Below are 19,673 nucleotides of genomic sequence, written 5' to 3'. Positions count from 1 at the left end.
CCTGCAACCAAGGTACATGTCCTTGACCGGAATCGAACCTGGGACCCTTGAGTTCGCAGGCCGCCGCTCTATCCATTGAGCCAAACCGGTTAGGGCTTGAAATTCCTTTTGAGAGCCAAATTTTTTAAACTTAAACTATATAGATAGGCACATTGTTATTAACTTAATTAGGGTACTCCTAAGGCTTAGGAAGAGCCACACTCAAGGGGCCAGAGAGCCGCAGTTTGCCGACCATGGCTCTAGGAGGAGAGAATAAGTAGTTTCAAAATTTACTCTGTTAAGGAATACATCTTCGAGTAGGTATCTTGTTAGAAGAAAGGTACTTTAAATCTGCTTTATATTTTCATAGATTTTGGAGGTATCCCTTAGCTAACTAAAATAAACTTGATAGTTGTACTACGTTATTAATTACTTTGACAGTTGTTCTTATTTGCTTTTTAAAAATTAGCTGTATAATAGATTGTCAAACTGCAGTGGGAAGGCCGGGGAGGGTTGGGGGGCAGGAGGTAGGGGGGTAAGAGATCAACTAAAGGACTTGTATGCATGCGTATAAGCATAACCAATGGACATAAGACACTGGGGGATAGGGGAGGCTGGGGGACTGTCTAGGGCGGGGGGATAAAATGGACACATATGTAATACCCTTTGTAATACTTTAAGCAATAAAAAAAAAAAAAAAAAAAAGAAAAAAAAAGAAAAAAAAAAAAATTAGCTGTATAATAATGATGACATTCAAATTAACTTGAGTTTATGTAGCAGCATTTTGAATGGAAATTAATCTTTTTAAACACATTATGATCTGCAGATTTGAATTGAATTGATGATAAGTGAAACATGAATGGATTTTAATATTTAATGTTCCCAGTACTAGTTATTTCCACATTTATTTCCAGTTTTACTTTTATCTTTTCATTTCATAATTGTGGATAGCAGTAGTGCCTAAGATAAGTGATAGCAAACTGATGACATGAATGTATTTGAATATCAATATTCAAACATTTTTAATTTCTAACTTCTAGATTTCCACTGTTACTTCTATGAAGACAGTTTTTCTAGTCATAGCACAAATGTGGGCACTATACATGTGTTTGAAGTACTCTAGATACAGTTATACATATAGCACTCACTGTTCTCAGCATTGAGGGAGAGTACTGATTCCAAGGAGAGAGTAAATGGAATATATAAACAACTGTAATGGAAGCTAGACTGTGTATGCTATATGACAAAGTCTTAATGAGAGTTCAGAGGAGATCAGGCTCATTTGATTAAAAAACTTGTAAAGACAATTACCTGAAGGAGTTGGGCCCTAAAAGTTTTATAGAATTTTAGCATATGAGAAATAGGGCAAGAGAGGGATTTGACCATTTAAAAGGCATGTTTTCTAGTGAAGATTACTGTTAATTTCAATTTAAGATTATGTAATCACTTAGTGAAACAATTTGTAGTGGAAAGCTTTCTTTCCTAGTTAAAACTATGTTAGCAAACTTCTTTAATTCAGGTTAGATATATACTTAGGATAAATAGGAATAGTTTTAAAGTATTAACCATTTAGTATACATTCTGGTAATGTTTGTGTAACATTATCTAATTTTGAAATTGTGTTTTACTCTTAAATGTTTGTATGCTACTATTCTTCAGGTGGAATGTTCCTGGCCACAGGAAGCACAGACCATATTATTAGAGTTTATTTTTTTGGCTCAGGTCAGCCAGAAAAAATATCAGAATTGGAGTTTCATACTGTAAGTATGGGTGAAAAGAATTAGATGAGTACAATTTAAATGAGTCTTAACTGTTTATTTTCAGGATCCTCTTTTTTGTTTATCTGTTTATATATAGGACAAAGTTGATAGTATCCAGTTTTCCAACACTAGTAACAGGTAAAGTAATTATTTTTGTTTAATTCCAATTTTTAAATTATGAAATAAAGATAATTTTTATACTCAGATTTTAATTAAAATTATATAGGAATTAACCACCTAAAAGAAAGACCTTAAATAGTTATATTGAAAAGTGTATAGAGCATTCACATGTGAACATATCTTTGTTTCATTTGTAATGTTAGTTTAGTTGGCCATTTTTAATAATAGGGATTTTTATCCACCTTACCTATTTCATATATATATATATATGTGTGTGTGTGTGTGTGTGTGTGTGTGTGTGTGTGTGTGTGTATATGTATGTATATATATATATTAATATACACACACATACATACACAAATCAAAATAAAGGGACACTTAGTAGAGATTGGAAATGTATCACATTGTAATATTTGAGGCAGAACTGGTTTTTCCATGTTCTGGTTTTAAAATGAAAGAAAGTTATTTCTAAGAACCTTGAATAGAACGAGTCAAGGTCATTAATATTAAGAGAAAAGTCAGTAATTTTCTATTTGAAAATATCAATTCTTTTTCTAAGGTACTAAATGGTGGCCTCGAAACTCTTTTGGATATTACTTTGAGACCTACTCATTCATACTAGAATACATGTGTATAGAATTTTAAAAGCCTATAATGTTTCAGGAATTCTTAAATTTGCATTGAATATCTGGCTGAGTATGAAAATGCTATGTAAATAAAGATGAGTGTTGTCTTTTTGAATATTTTTAAAAACATAACTCTTGGAAAGTTCATTTAGGTAGAACATGTTTAATTTTTATTTTGGTGGTGGACTTTTTAATGCAGGTTTGTAAGTGGGAGTCGTGATGGAACAGCGCGAATTTGGCAATTTAAACGAAGAGAATGGAAGAGCATTTTGTTGGATATGGCTACTCGTCCAGCAGGGTAAGAAATCAAATTTGTTATAATACGTCAGTATAGATAGGTCATTTAGAGTATGCTGTATAACAAACAGGTTGGTGTGTCTCCAAGCCTATAAAAACATATATCATAATCATTTCATAATCATTGTTAAAATGATTGCTTTATGACTTGAGGTTCTACTGGAGAGGAAAGACTTAAATATTTTATTTTTTATCCCCCCCCCCCCCTTTATTGTTTAAGATATTACAAATGTGTCTTTATGAGACTTAATTTTTATAAAATGATTTTTGCACTATTGGAGAAGACCTACTACATTAATGATGTTTTTTTTTCAGTTCAGTTTTGTTAAGACATGATGGTATTGTAAAAATAGTTTTAACCCTTTGAGTGCCAACAAATATCCTAGGAACTATGCTAAAATTGCCAAGGCATTTTTGCTGATTTTACAGCTGTTTAGAAAAAAAATTAGGAATTGTAAGTAAATGAAGTTACATATTCAAAAAACTTAAGGAATCCTTTACTACATTTGTTTTCATCTTTGACATATATTGTTTGCTGATTGTATTACAAAATACTCGTAGAAAAAAAATTTTGAACAAAACATATAATGTTAAAATAGAGGGACACCCTTCTCCAATATCTTCCACAAAATCGTCATCTTCACAGCAAGAATTGACATATTTAGCAATATCATCATCACTAATAAAAGCAGACTTAGAACTGGACCCCATTTTGAAGCTTTAGGGCTACAAAATCAGAGTAAACATCATAAAATCGTAGTACCTGTAAAAAATTAGGCAGATAAATGCCAGTGGTCAATTTTAGAACTACAAACATTCGGCGTTATAAGTAATCTGCACTTAGGTGCCATCTGTCAATAAAGAGTGAACTACTAGCATCTAATAGCGACACTGCAGGAGGAGTGTGATAGCGCTCCTGGCACTCTAGGGGTTAAGTTTCACTAGTTTTTTAAAAGCAGAGCATATTATAATGTTACATTTGTCACAGAGGGATCATGTGGTTTATCCAATGGTTTTCTCTAGCCAAAAGAAATGATATTATACCTTGTAACTGTTATTTTGGTCTTAACCATTTTTTTCTATTTGTTTTTGTTTGGTAGTCTTGGATGGAAGAGCAGAGCAGTTAGCAGGGCATGACAGTAACAGTAAAAGATGGAGAGCAGCATGACACAGAGTTCCAGGGTCCAGATAGAGTTAAAGCAGTGACGTTTATTTTGAAGGCTTATTAGGAGTGCTGGAAATCCTGGGTTTGCTGACTTGGTGCAGTGATCTTTGCCGTCACCTTATGTTTATTCAAACTGTTCTTAACTGCTAGGTGATAGTTATGTTAATATAAGTTATATGAAAATACATTTAGCTTTTTGTCATACTTGTATTTTAATAAATAGTGTCAGTGTAAACAAATACTGTCTCCATCACTTTCAGTCAAAACCTTCAAGGAATAGAAGATAAAATCACAAAGATGAAAGTAACTATGGTGGCGTGGGATCGACATGACAATACAGTTATAACTGCAGTGAATAACATGACTCTGAAAGTTTGGAATTCTTATACCGGTCAACTAATTCATGTCCTCATGGTGAGAAAAAAAGATTAAAATTTATTTGGTATAATTAAAACTGATTGTAAAATTCAATATTTTCATTTAGGAATAGTCTTACATTAGCTAAAATCTCTAACTTGCTAGATTGGTAACTTGCCAAAGATTGGAAATAATTTTAAAATACAATTAAATGGGTTCGGCTTGGAAATACAGATCCATGCTGTTTTTTAGTATGTAGGGTTGCATCAATAGTATTCTCAGGTTTCACCAAATGATAGCAAACTCTGGACAGTGATATTAGCTCAGCTTCATTATTATACATTGATAAATATGAAGATTTTGCCACCTTAATTCTGAAAACTCAGAACTTCGAAACGTTTCCATATTGTTGGATGGAATTTTCTTTTTTAATATTTATAATTCTTTGCTACTTCAAAAATACTTTAGGGTCATGAAGATGAGGTATTTGTTCTTGAGCCACACCCATTTGATCCAAGAGTTCTCTTTTCTGCTGGTCATGATGGAAACGTGATAGTATGGGATCTGGCAAGAGGAGTCAAAATTCGATCTTACTTCAATATGGTAATTATCAGTCTCTTTATAGCTATTAAAGATTTGGGGACTTATTGACTCAGGTACTCTCCATATCACAAAGGAAATCCATTTAAGGATAAGTTCAGACATTATTTTGATTTAAAGTTTCAGAAAGTTGCTTATTCCACACTTTTATTTACATGCTATATTTAAAGGAAAATTAATTATGCATTTACAATACATATGAATATTATGATAACTAAGTTAATTTTTAAAATAGTTTTAATAGTGAAACTTTGAGAAACAAGTATGACGATACAATATAGAAAGAACAAAAGTTTGGAAAACTTATGTGAAGAAATTGTAAATAAATTTTTATATTGTGTTATTGTATTTCACCAGTAGTCCTGTAGTACAACATAATTTAATTAAAATACACCCATTTTAAAATGAAAGCCACAGAAATCAGCCATTCTTTCCTTTTACCAAATTGTAGTACATTAGATATTTATTTGTGATTAAGCACTCTTTCCTCCATATTTTGTTGCTTATATAGATTTTAGTGTATTTTGCTGAAAACTTGGAATTGCAGTGGTTTGATATCACATCTTATTCTGTAGTGTTTTCAAGAAGTGCTTCTTGAATACTGCTTAGTTACATTTTTTTGCTCTACTTCCTATACATCAATGATACCTTAAAAATAAAAACAAAAACGTGTCTACTATTTCGGCATGTTTAGATATTTTTAGAAATCAAGGATAGAAATCTTTGGTAATAAATCATAAAATAATGCAATTAATAGTGTGGTTGGTCAGTTATTTTGCAAAAATAATTGTTTCACAAAACAGTCTTGGGAAATATAATACTTTGTGAAAAAATTTCATGAAAGTGATACCATAGTTAGAGTTACATCTATGTAGTAAGAAATCATTGATCAAAACAGTTGAGGGAGGATTAAGCAGAAGATAAAAGGAATAATTTTATTAATGAAGGAATTGACTAGCTGTCTTTATTGATATGCCTTAATGTACAATAAGGTAAGAAATAAGATTTGTCAAATTCTTATTTTTCTAAAAAGACAGTGCTAATTTATTTGGGGTACAATTGTTAGTGATGGATGGATTTCCTTAGTGATTATATGTATAGAGGAGACTTTTTAAAAACAAATCTTTAAATATGCTGGTAAAGAATATTCACCTCTTCTTTCTATCCTTGTGTTTTCTGGTTTGCTTCTTTTTGGGACATTTCTATTGAATGTGGAAATTAGAAAAGAAAACAGTTTGTCTATACTTATATTACTTTCGTAATTTTATATTTTCAAAGGGCATTGGTATATTAATAGAGTATTTAGAGGGAAAGTTTTCTCTTACTTGAGTACTGCTGTCACCTTTAAGTTATAAAGGTGAATTTATTTATTGTCAGGTAAGTCTATCATACTAATATTCGATTTTATCAGTAGATATAAAAATTGAAGCACCTTGAGATTGAAAAGATTTTCTCTTAGGCCATTACAAATTAGTGATATAATCAGGAGTAGAAGTCACCAATATTATATTGTATACTCTTTGAAATTAGCAAAGGAGGTTAGTTATAATACTGCCTTAAAAATTATTTCTTGTTTAATGAGTGTTTTAGATAAGGATATTTTCCCTGCTCTTTTTAATAAGAAATTAAAAGCCTTTAAATGGCAGAAGAAACAAATTTATATAATAAGTAGAACCAAAAAGGATTAAAAATAAATCTTGCATTTAACAAAACAGAAAATGAACTACTCTATCTCATTAACATAAAAATACGCTGTTTAATTTTTTGGATGATTTTTAAAGGCTTCCAAAATACTTCTGCATATTATTTCATTAGTGTCTTATGAAAAGCTTGTAAGATAATAAGGGTAGATTTTACTGTTACTGGCTTTGCAAATGGAGAAACTACACAGAGATAAATGCTTTGCTTAGTGTCAGCTAGGTCACACAGCTATTATATGGGTACTTGTAACTTAAAACCAGTTTTTCTGTCCTTTGTTAATGTGTTCTTTATGCTAACTCTAGTTGGGTTAAGTTATTGCACAGCTAACTTCCAACTCTACCCAGTTAGTGATGTGTGCAGTGGGAAAATACTTTTTAAATGAAATTAACTCCAAGTAGATCTCTTAAGATATAAGTTAGCTTGATAATTTTTTTTTCTCTTAATATGAAGTCATCTTATATACCCTGATTTTTGCTCTTTACTCTTTTGGTGTTGGGTTTTTTTTTCCATTGTTTTATCTATGGGCATATGGAAGATAAAGCATCCAGCATTGCTATTAAGAAAATTAAAACAACTTGAGGGAGGAGTAGAAGCTTGTGTTCACGGTACACTATCCTGAATGTTGAATGTTGGCTGTAGTTATAACTCTTTGGCTCTCTGTAGCTAATAAGTAAGCTTTGGTGTTGCTAAAATTACCATATGTTGATTGAGTACAAATTCAATTTCTGACATTAAATTGAACTAGTAATCATAAGTTCGAATTAGTAATTATTTTATCGTTTCCTATGTAAAGGCACTAGGTACGGTGAAAGTTTAGAGCAAGTATTAAGATTAGTATTATTAGTATTTTGTGTGAGTTTTAAAATCAAACTTATAACATGAATAAGTAATTTCACCATTAGATCTATGGCCAGAAAGTAAGGAATGTAAATAGTGCCTTTATTTATTTACTTTAAATATGTATTTATTTATTTTTAGAGAGAGAGGAAGGGAGAGAAACTTCCATGAGAAAGAAACATTAATCCGTTGCCTTCTGCATGTTCCCTATTGGAGACTGAGCCTACAACCTGTGCCCCAACAAGTAATTTAACCAGTGACCTGTCAGTGCATGGGAAGATGCTCAACCAACTGAGCCACATTGTCCAAGGCTAAATTGTGCCTTTAAAAGAACAAAAAATTTACATACAAATTCTTAAAACAGGTTTTTATCAAGTATATTATGAGAATACTGTTTCAGTATTGGTCATGCCCCCCACCCCCTTCCCTTTTTTTTTTCTTTTAAATCTTCACCTGAGAATGTTTTTTCCATTGATTTTTTTTTTTTTTTTTTTTTTTTTTTTAGAGAATAGGGATGAGGGGAGGAGAGAGAGACAGATACAGACATCGATGTGAGGGAGACACATAGATTGGTTTTGGTTGCCTCCCTCACGCGCCTGGAGCAGAGCCAAGGATTGAGCCTGCAACAGAGGTAGATCTACTTGCCCTTTACCAGGAATCAAACTCACAACCCTTCGGACTATGGCCGACACTCTAACCACTGGGAAAACTGGCCAAGGCTCCCCCTTTTTATGATCATTTAATTTTCTATTTGAGAGTTATACCTTTAAAAGGTAATGAAATAATGTAATAAGTAATTATTTTGTATTAAAGCATTTTATTATACTTATTTATTACAGAAATTAAAATTGTTTTATGAAATTTTAGGAATAGTAAAAAGTCCTGTATCATCAGAAAGCCTTTTAAAGGTGAAAGGTTGAATTTTTAAATGCCTATGTTTGGTATATAGTAATTATGTTTTAATAAATAACTTTTTAATGCATTTAATGAATTTAAAATATTGAGCCATTAATATTTTAATATTGCACGGATATTCATCATTCAGATATTCTATTTTTTTCTGCAGCAAGCTATGATAACACTTAAAAATCTTATACTTTATTTTAGCATCACCCAAATATGTAAAAATTTTTGCGACTGAGAATTGAGATAAAGATTTAATTCCTTATATGCTTACATAATTCCCTAATTTATTTCATTTCCAAATCTTATAAATAAATTCTCAACTTGCTAGTGGAATTTTCTATAAAAGTGATGGAGTAATTTTCATTATTTTTACTGCTAACTTTATTGTTAATTGAGGAGCTGAATAATAAAAGCAGTTGGAGAATGAATGCTGAGTTTTGTTATAAGAAGTACATGTCAAGTGACATATGGTATGAAATGGAATGGACAATGTATATTCCTTGTACTCTCCCCCTTGTCTCCTTTTAAAAAATGAAATAATCTTAAAATGAACTTTTAAAAGCACTTACTGGAAAAGCATAATATATAAGGTAGAAACGTTGAACCCTTATTTTTTTTCTTTTAATGAACCTAAGAAAGAAGCTAAAGAGGATATTATCGAGAAGGTTATAAACATAAGACAAATTCTATTGTTAAAAACCTGAATTCTCAACCTTAAACTTTACTTATCTACATTCCTTTTTAAAAGTATGTAAATTTATTCATCTTTTAGCTGAACAGTCCTTATATAACTTGAGTGTTCAGGGCAAAAGTAGAGTATATTTGGACATCTTTTGAAGACAGATAGTGTATAAGAATACTCTTGCCGAAACCGGTTTGGCTCAGTGGATAGAGCGTCGGCCTGCGGACTGGAAGGTCCCAGGTTCAATTCCGGTCAAGGGCATGTACATGGGTTGGTGATGTGCAGGAGGCAGTAGGAGATGTGCAGGAGGCAGCTGGTCGATGTTTCTCTCTCATCGATGTTTCTGACTCTCTATCCCTCTCCCTTCCTCTCTGTAAAAAATCAATAAAATATATTTTTTTTTTAAAAAAGAATACTCTTATCTCCCTGGGTATAGTTAGTAAGCCCACATATTTGTGTTTAGTAGTGGCAGGAGGTTAATATCAATATAGTTTTGTTTTGATGAAAGTTGTTCTGAACTCTATTTTAAAAGCTCTAAACTCCCAATTAATTACTGAGAGGCAGATAAATTAGTCCCGGAAATAACTTGAAAATGTATACAAATTCACTGAACTGAAGCTGAGGGCATTTGTAATATTTTAATTCCCTGAAAGAGGTAGGCAAGTTAAGAAGTTTATAAAAGCATAAATGTCTTTAAATTTAAAAGTTTATTTTTTAGCACTTGTTCTCTTAAATTATCACAGCACAGCTAAGTTTTAACTACAAATTTAACTAAATGAATATTAAATTCATTTTGAAAGATATGAAAAGAGACTTTTAAATTTCTTAGTACTAGGCCATTTGATTATTAGGTAGTAAATAAAAGATGTTTGGAGTGGTGTTTGTAGATTCCACATTAGTAGTTTTCCTCATGTGTCTGGCCCTTTTGCTTTTATCTTGCTCTCTTTATATCTATTGTTCTATCTGTGTCTATGAATCTGTCTCTCATGTCTGTTTCTGTCATGTTATTCAAAGCTCTTTTCTGGTTGCCTCTTGTTCTGATTTTAACTGAAGAGTACAATATATCTTTTGTTAGAAAGCAATTTCACTGAATTTGATTGTTGCTTTGTTTTTGTTGTTTCATGAGTAATTTCCAAATAACAATTTAATTAATTTTTTCTTATTTTTATAATTGTTAACCTTTCTTTTACTTGAAATTTTTAAAAAATGTTCCAGTGTCCACTAATCCAGAACAATAAATTTCTCCTTGCAACGTTCTAAACAAGCAGAGGCTGCCAATCCACCACTCAGAATTTTTGCACATGCTTATTGATATTAACCTGTTCTCAGTGTGATTTCTATTTTAGTTTTGGACAGTTGTAGCTGTATGTATCTAGGAAAGGGAGAACAAAAAGCTTTAAAAAGGTATATTATATCGTGTTCTCTTGTGAATCCAGATTTCAAGATCTCTATCTCTTTTTCCTTCTTTCTTTCTTCCTTCCTATCTATCTCATTACCTATCATCACCTAACAAGATGTCATATCAGCATTCTGTGTGTTAAAGGATTCTTTGATGCTTCCAGTCTTTGTTTCAACCTTTCTGGGTAAGGAATTACTTTCAGTCTTCTGATTATAAACTTCATTGCTGCTGTCTTTCAGATTTCTGGAGTTCTTTAGATTCTGTCTCTTTCTTATCTGTATCTTGGTATCAAAGACATATCTTAAAATTTGTTGTCATGACTGTGTGTGTCCCTAGTTTGTCACACTATATTTGGGGAATTACATTTATGTTGTAATTCTTTAGTATGCTCTATGAGTTGATATCCAGAGGTATTCAAGATTTGAAAGTTATAAGGGAAAGTATTTTAAGTTCTATATAATGTAAACACACAGGTGAAGACATTTTGATTAGCAAATGTACTAAGAGATGGTACTTGATTTTAACCAGTGTGCAGTTGAATTGAGGAGATAAAATATACCTAAAAAAAGTATTAATAATAAGTAGTTTCAAATGCTAGCATGCGTATGAGAAGGTAATTGCTATATCTAAAGATGTAGGGAGATCACTTAAGGTGGTTGGTCAGAGGTTTTGTTGGGAAGGAGGAATTGAAAGTATGCCTTGGACAATAAGAAGAATTGAATCAGTAAAAATAATTTTAAAAAAGGAATATTCATAGAGCAGTTCACAAAAATATGTCTGGAATAGATTTTGAAAAATGGTTGATAAAATGTGAAGTTGAGGTGTGTTGTGGTGACCTCATATTATCACGTGAGCATAAAGAATAGTTAACATTGTGGGGATTTTTGGTAAATTATATTTATATTCCAGAAACTTAATAGAAAAATAGTTTGAATGCCAATAGTAGTATTTCAGGTATGAAATTGGATAGGTGGAGGAAGAATTACTTTTATTAGTGACATTATTATGAAAAATTACTGAGGTAGGTAGGAAATTTGTGGAAGAAAAAAATTATATATATGTACATATATATATGACTTCGTAATTTTATAGAAGGGTTAGAGCTAGAGAGTGATAGATTTAATAAATTAGTTGAGAGCATTAAGCTAGGTGATTTTATAATATTGATATTAGAAATATGAAAGATGTGAAGGAAAACTGATTCTTTATAGTTTATTTTTATACATTTACTGTTACATAGTTTTGGACTATCTATGTGGAAATGGGCAGCCAGACTTGGAGATAGAATAAAAGAGAAATAGAATAGTGTTTGCCTCCTCATGGAGATAGAAAAGGCAATGTAGAGAGCTTAAAGCTAAACTTTTAGAAATAGTCATATTTAGCAGGGTAGCGAAGAGATCACAATCTCTAGACACTGTGTCAGAGGGACCAAAGGAGGAAAATAGTTTTCAAGGAGGACTTGATTCATAGTATTGCTGCCCTCAGAGAAATCAGAATATGGTAAACAAAATCCTGTTAAATTTTAAGATGAGTTATTTGTTTTGGTAATATATTTTTTTCCTAAATGAAAATTAGAGTTGATTCTTTAAAATCACTTTTATATATCTACTGGCTTTATCAAGCCAGTTTCCTTTTTATGTAAATTTATCTTGGCACCATTTATTTTAAAAAGCTATATTTTATTCATACCTAATAATGTTACCATAAAGAATTTTCAGTATTAAAGGAAACATTCATTCAGCAGTGATCTTTTAAAGTAATTTCATGACACCTAGACTATTGGAATGTTGATTGCTTCCCTTAACATAGATTCTTTGTTTACATTGTAACTATTTTAATAATTAAAATGTCACCAAAGTATGACGGTGACTATCTTCATTATCTAGTGTACATTCATAATTACCTTTTTTTCTCTCAGGTTGATAAACTTTTAAGGTTCTTCATATATAAGAAAGGACACTTTCCATGTCTATCTCATAAAATTATAAGGTTATTTTAAATAACTTATTTTAAATTATGTACGATTTTCTGGATGAGATGCTCCCTTTTAATCAATGATGTATTTAAAAATGTGAATTAGACCAAAAAAATTGGCATTGATTATAGACTTGGAATTATTTCATAACAGAATGATTCTGCTTAAGAGAGTTCATATTTTTTACCTTTCTGATTTGTGTTGTGTTCCTTTAGGAATACATACTTCTCATATTCTGCTGTATGTGCCTCATGATTGATATAATTTAGACCCTATAATTTAGTCTTCATTGTAGTGCTTTTAGCATACCTCATTTCTAAAATTGTCCAGTTCTTCCAAAAAGTCTTCCTGAATATCAGATTTAGGATTTTAGATCTGGATAGGACTCTAAAGATCATTTAAGTATCTCCATCATTTCACAGAGAGAGTAGGTGATTTGCTTATTAATAGAGGAAAGGTCTCTTGGATCTAAGACCCCATTCCTCTGTTTCCATTAATTATTCATCTTTCCACTTCACAAAAATCATATTAGAAGTTATGGATAGTATTCTGCCTTGAAAAGGGAACTGATATACTTCATTAAATATTACAATTCTATCATTATTATTTCTTAGAATTATTTTCAGCATTCTTTAGCTAATATGAGAATTTTCTTGCAAATGTATTCGTTACTTTAACTCGTCAGGTTCTTTCATCTTTTGCTTTAAAAATTAAAATAACATTTATCATAATTGCTGGATATATTTTTATTTTTTATTTTAACTCCTATTATTGAAATTTTTGCACTAATTACTAAATACTAGCTTTTGGATTTCTCAGCTTTATTGTGACTTAATGTATATAAGTATTATGTGGTGTTTATTAACATGTTTCAAATAATATTTCATAAGCATACTTGATTTTCTTAGAGGAATAATTCATCTAAAATTTACTTTGAACATTTCTCATTCATTCTGGGTTTTTTAAATTCACTAAAGCTGTAATAGTACTAGCATAAGTTATATACAATATTACATTTTATATTAACTTATTCTCTTGTTAAGCAGTACATTTAATTTTATGTAATAGGTTTAACTTTAATATGGTAGAGAGGATATTTTTTTCTTTCGGTTTTTAAATACAAACCTCATTGCTTTCTCATTACACATATGTATTCAATAGTGCATAAATTTTTTCTTTGAGAATTCTTATAAATGCTTTTACCCCAGTTTAAGAAGATAAAATTATTTTCAGCGAGAAATATTTAACTTTTTTTGTTTGTTTGTTTTCTTAGTTAATCATAGCATAGATAATAAAAACAGCTAGGGTATATTTAGTATATAGAAAAGTAAAATATTTTCCTTATTTCATATTAACTGAAAAGCCTTGTCTACATTTTGTAGTTATGGGTGTTGGTTAACTGAGGAACCATGACTAAATATAAATTTGGCATTTTAATTAATAAGGTCATGGCACCTTTTCTAATTGGTTCATGAGTAGTGCATATTCTTTTAATGCCTTCTTTAATGACTAAGATTAATCCAAATACATTTTAATGTATTTTACCTATTTTTTATTTTATTGATTATACTTTCATTTTCTTCATATAAAAATCACTTTGAAGTTATGTAGATGCCTTGCACACACAAAATTGATACCATCCTGCCATATTAACAATGGCATGTGATACATCAGAAATTCAGTGGTCTTCAATTAGATTGCTATTTTTTTTTTCTTTGCTTTTTTTGAGCTTTATATGTTCCGTGTCTCCCAGGTACTTTTTAAAGATCTATGAAGTGTAAATGTGGCAACATTGGTAGATAGCAAGGTTATAGGTGAATTAATTCTCAAACCACTACCCCTCCTCCCCATAAAAAGAAAAAACTATAGAGCAAGATTGCCTAAACATCACATGAAGGCTATCCTTTGGCATTGCTGAGTCAGATTTCTTTCAAATCTCTTTCTCACTTTTATGTTCTTAGAATTGTAAATTTAGACTTACAATTATGAGTATATTTATGAAGTAGTTGCTTTTTTTGTTTTCTCTTTTATGAAAATTAATGAACCAAGATAAATAAAACATCTAATAACACATGGCCAAGGCAGTTTCTACTCTTTTATCTTTACTTGTTTTATGTAAAATTCTTTTTAGAGGTAAACTTTGCTGATGTGGTTACTTATAACAGTTCATTTAACTTTTTATTTGGAAAAAAAATTGGGGCTTGAATTCGGACATTTCTGCTTATAATCTTTCAATTTTGGCAAATAGTAAGTTATGTAGCTAACAGTGCCTTTATGTTAACTTGGGGAAATATATTCTTTCTCATTTTTAAAAAGTTTTCAAGGATTTGGTATCAGTTTCCTTCCTCTGCTGTCTTACCCTCCAACTTTCTTCATAACCAAGATATGGTCCTGTTTCAGATAGGATTCATTTTCTTGCTTTTATGGTAAATCTTAAAGTGTAGTAGACATTAGATACATTCAAGTTCACTAATTTCCTTTTGTATGATTAAGTTTTGAGGGAAGTTATTCTTCTTTTCCATTATTATTACTATCCAAAACAGCATTAATAAATACCAGTGGGCTCATTCCTTCTTTTCAGCAAGCTAAAGGGAAAACTTCTATTTTGTTTTTGAGGCAATTCCATTTGTGGTATCGAAATGTATTAGGGAGAGCCCTTCTTTTTAAAGTAAAGTTTTCTCTTTTGACCAAAATGTAAACTTTCCTTAAGAAATCTACTATTCTTCTAAATTTTAATTTCACTTCTGTATTTGCTGAACTGAACATTTATCCCTATGCCATATTTTTAACACTAAAAAAAGAAAGTTACCACTTCTCTCTTTTCCAAGCGTTACTTTGGGATATCGGAATAATACTAATAAAATTCAATTTGTTCTAGATCAGTGGATACCGGAACAGAGAGGAGGTGTTTCTTACCTGATAAAGTGTGTGTGTTCCGATTCTGCTAATCCAGAAATCCAATCTCATTTGTTTAAAATCATCCTTAGTTGTTATTTGTTAGGGAGTCAACTCCCTATTTTGATTTTTTTCTGAAATTCAGTCCCTAGATGTGCTTTAGATAGGGTAGAATTTTTACCTCTTTCAGAACACTGCTAAAGAAGTTTTCAACTGGAACATAGTCTGAAGAAGCACTGAGAGCAAAAAAATTCAGAGTGGTGATTGGCCACCTCTGTTTGATTGACAGGTTGCAGGGAGAAACCCATTCGTTCTGGATTAATGGAACTGGAAAGCAGAAAACAATTATCAGGTAAAAAAAACCTTTTCTTTAACCTTTGAAATTCACCATTTAAAATATGAGACCATCAAGGGAACTTATTACCAAAAGGAAAAATAATTAGTGTTTCACGAGCAGTCATCTTTGGCTACTACTACCAAGAGTTACCAAGAAAAAGAAAGCTACAGTTACTACACATTGTCAGCCTTTGCCGAAAGGACTTGATTAAATGCAGATAAGTTGAAAGCGTGTAAAGAGCAATTGCGTTTTAAGTCTGGGTTAAAGACATGAAGCAGAAATCTATGGGTGGGGGAGATTAGTGGTATTTTATTTCCTGAATTGTGTTTGGTCTGTGGATAAATAGAACAATTTGGTTTTCAGAGCTTTAATCTGGCACTTTTCATGAATATTCACAAGTTTTGTTACTATACTGTGTTTGTTACACTTATTTACTTTACTAGGATGTATACTTATATATCATCATAAAATTCTAGTAACAATAGTGACCAGTTCTTTATTTTTTTAATGGCAATTTTCTGATTACTGGTTAAATACATTTCAGATTGAAGGCCAAGGACATGGTGCAGTATTTGACTGCAAATGCTCTCCTGATGGACAGCATTTTGCATGTACGGACTCTCATGGACATCTTTTAATATTTGGCTTTGGCTCCAGTAGCAAATATGACAAGGTAGGGTATAATGACTATCTATCTTCTTTCTTTTAATCCCTGGATGTTTAGTGGTTGTATTTGGGGCAGGGGGTGAGAATCATTTATGCTTTCAACATATTTGAAGAATATTTCAGCAAAAAGAAGAGCCATATTTTAAATAGTCTGGAGATTTATGTTTTGGAGAGAAGGGTGAAGACAACAGTTTTTAAATCTTTTCTATAATAGATAATTATATGTTACTTAAATAAGTAAAAATAGAGTCTTTATATTTCAGAAGGAAGAACTTTATACTTAATTAGCCTTCAAGAACAATCTAGATTGTAGTCTTAAAATTGGAGTATATAAACTGGGGATGGGCGATATTATCCATAAAAGGACTTGAAATTATGTAAAACATTTTATTTGTATGGATAATATGCTTTTACCTGGGGTACAAATTTGTGGTTTTCAAATGTGTGCCATACTGATGGTAGCTAATCTTTTTAAATAATTAAGACTCTTAAGATGAGTGACTAAAATTGCTTCTGCAGTAGGGTGGTATAAAAGATTATCATAAAAATTGCATAGCTCATGGTTTAGTTTAAGACGTTCCAAATTGTCCAGTAAAAATGTTGATGTTACAGATGTCTCAAGCATGAGTTCATATTAATAATTTATATTTCAGAAATTTAAAAAAAATGCTTAACTCTTGAAAATTGGATAATGTTAAATTTTTATATTAACATTATATAAACCCTATTCACTGTATACTTAAGGATTTTCTTAAATTGTATAAGTGATGTCATTAAAGAGTTTAATTCTAAGAATAAATTCATTGAATGTTTACCCTTTGTAAAAAATGCTAAAAAATAATTTAAAAAGTAAGATAGGGTGTGATAGCTCTGTGAAAGTTATAGTACCGCGGAATGATTTATGCCTAGATTTGACTTCATCATGTAATTTGAAATTATATTAGCTATCTTTTCAGTCTCTTTCTTGTTTCAGAGAAAATTCAAAGTAGCTACTTTTCTGATTATAAAATTCAATGTAGAAAACATAAAGATTTATTTACAATTCAAAAAAAGAATATTCTTTTATATTGCTCTTAATATGATTTATGGTGGACTGTTTGCTTTCTATTAGAAATTTATAATGATAAATTTTATTCTTCCGATAAAGTTTATTCTTCCAATCTTTTATCATCCTTTCTTTTTAAAGATAGCAGATCAGATGTTCTTTCATAGTGATTATCGGCCCCTTATTCGAGATGCCAACAATTTTGTGTTAGATGAACAGACTCAGCAAGCACCACATCTTATGCCTCCTCCTTTTTTGGTTGATGTTGATGGTAACCCTCATCCATCAAGATATCAGAGATTAGTTCCTGGTCGTGAAAATTGCAGGGAGGAGCAGCTCATCCCTCAGATGGGAGTAACTTCCTCAGGTAAATGTTCATTTTCATAGACAACCAAATTTTTCTTTTCCTACTGAAATTTTATAAAATTATTAATTGGGTAACACTCTGTTTTGAACATATGAGAAGTAAAATGATTTTCTGTACTTCCCTAAAGTTTTTTGAATAATGCTTTTGAAAAATGTTTAAGAATTGTAAGGTAATTAAGGAACATAGAAGGTTTAAAACAATAATTTGATCTATATCCATTAACCTCCGGGGACTAATAAGTTAAGTTCCTATATTTGATATGAGATGAGTCAACTTACTTATTCATTCAGCAACATAAATTGAGAATATCCTCTGTCCCTGACACCTGCTAAGCTGTGGTATTCAGTAATCACAGTTGTAGACAGATACATGGTTAAAAATTGTGATAAACCTTATGAAGGGGGTAGTAATAGTGTGATTTGAGAGACTAAGATTAGATAGTCTATTCCTATTGAAGATTGTTTAAGTGATCAACTTTTATTTATTGAATTGATTTTTTTTTTTTTTTTTTTTTTTTTTAGAGAGAGAGAGAGAGGAGGAGGAGAGAGAAATTCATTAATTGGTTGCCTCCCCTCCATGCCCCTATTGAGGATTAAACTGGAAACCCTGGGTATATGCTCTGACCAAGAATTAAACCCGCCATCTTTTGGTATGGGATGATGCTCCAACCAACCGAGCCATATACCAGCCAGGGCAAAAGTGATTAACTTTTAGAAGTTTATATGTAAGAGAGGGATGAAAAATGTTGAGAGCTATGATAGTGATGTAATGAAGGTGAATATTAAATGAGTTACGAAATTGGAGTTTAAAAGTCCATAGACACCGTCTTCCACCCTTTTGACAAGAAACCACTAATTTATGAAGTGAAAATAATGGACTCTATAAAGAAGGTTAAAGCCAGGTTTGATATTATGAATCATTCTGTTATATTTTAGAGTAGAAAAATGTTTGTTAGATATTTTAAGTTCTTGACTCTAGCATAACAGACAAGTAGATTTAAAGGACATACATGAGATATAATCTACACTAATAAAAGACAAACATTCAAATTGACCATACCTTTGCTATGTCTTAAGCCACGCCCACCAGCCAATCAGAGCAAATTAACCCAACCAAGATGGCGGCCAGCAGCCACGGAGCTGGAGCGAGCAGGAGGCGTTGTTGCCACAGTGATGGAGGAAGCCAAGCTTCCCACCTGCTGCGGCCAGCTCTGAGCTCAACTCAAGGCAACAAAGTTTCATTTAGAGAACATAAATAAACCCCAGATACCTGATTTCAACCGGCTTTGGCCATAGAGCTGGAGCAAGCAGGAGGCTTGGGTTTCCACTGGTGATGGAGGAAACCAAGCTTCCTGCCCGCCCTGGCCGGCTCTGAGCTCCACTCAAGGCTACAATGTTTCAATTATAGAAGGTAAATAAATCCCAGAATAAACAGAAGAAAAAAGAAGAAAAGGAGAGGCTGGGAGCTTCTGCCGCCAGGGGGTTTGGCCAGCCTGAAAACGGCCTCAGCCCCTCACCCAGACTGACCAGGCACCCCAGCGAGGACCCCCCACCCTAAAGGGGGTGTGGCCAGCCTGAAAACAGCCATCAGCCCCTCACCCAGGCTGGCCAAACCTCCATGGGGTGAGCTTCCCAACAGGGAGGGGCTTGACCAGCCTGCAAACAGTGATCCATCAGCCCCTCATCCAGGCTGGCCAGGCACCACAGTGGGGACACCCAACCCTGAAGGGGGTGTGACCAGCCTGAAAACACCCATCAGCTCCTCACCCAGTCTGGCCAGGCACCCCAGTGGGACCCCCACCCTGATCCGGGACACCCTTCAGGGCAAACCAGCCGGCCCCCACCCTTGCACCAGGCCTCTATGCTATATAATAAAAGGGTAATATGCAAACAGCAGAACCACTGGGAGTGACTGGTCACTATGACACACACTGACCACCAGGGGGCAGATGCTCAATGC

At 32.2% G+C, this 19,673-nt stretch overlaps 1 protein-coding gene across 1 annotated transcript in view; it reads left to right on the top strand.

Moving 5' to 3' along the window:
- PHIP (PHIP subunit of CUL4-Ring ligase complex) overlaps positions 1–19,673 on the top strand; it is a 157,415-nt gene that overhangs the window by 72,935 nt on the left and 64,807 nt on the right. The window contains exons 11-17 of the mRNA XM_081095074.1: positions 1,639–1,739; positions 1,837–1,877; positions 2,685–2,783; positions 4,208–4,361; positions 4,773–4,907; positions 16,181–16,309; positions 17,489–17,714. Of these exons, the coding sequence (XP_080951200.1) occupies positions 1,639–1,739; positions 1,837–1,877; positions 2,685–2,783; positions 4,208–4,361; positions 4,773–4,907; positions 16,181–16,309; positions 17,489–17,714 (885 nt within the window). The remainder of the gene's footprint in view (positions 1–1,638; positions 1,740–1,836; positions 1,878–2,684; positions 2,784–4,207; positions 4,362–4,772; positions 4,908–16,180; positions 16,310–17,488; positions 17,715–19,673) is intronic.

This window comes from Myotis nattereri (genome assembly GCF_964212035.1).
Source record: "Myotis nattereri genome assembly, chromosome: 6".
Taxonomy (NCBI): Eukaryota; Metazoa; Chordata; class Mammalia; order Chiroptera; family Vespertilionidae; genus Myotis; species Myotis nattereri.
The sequence above is the reverse complement of the archived record's forward strand: the minus strand, read 5'-3'. Positions and strand labels throughout refer to the sequence as shown.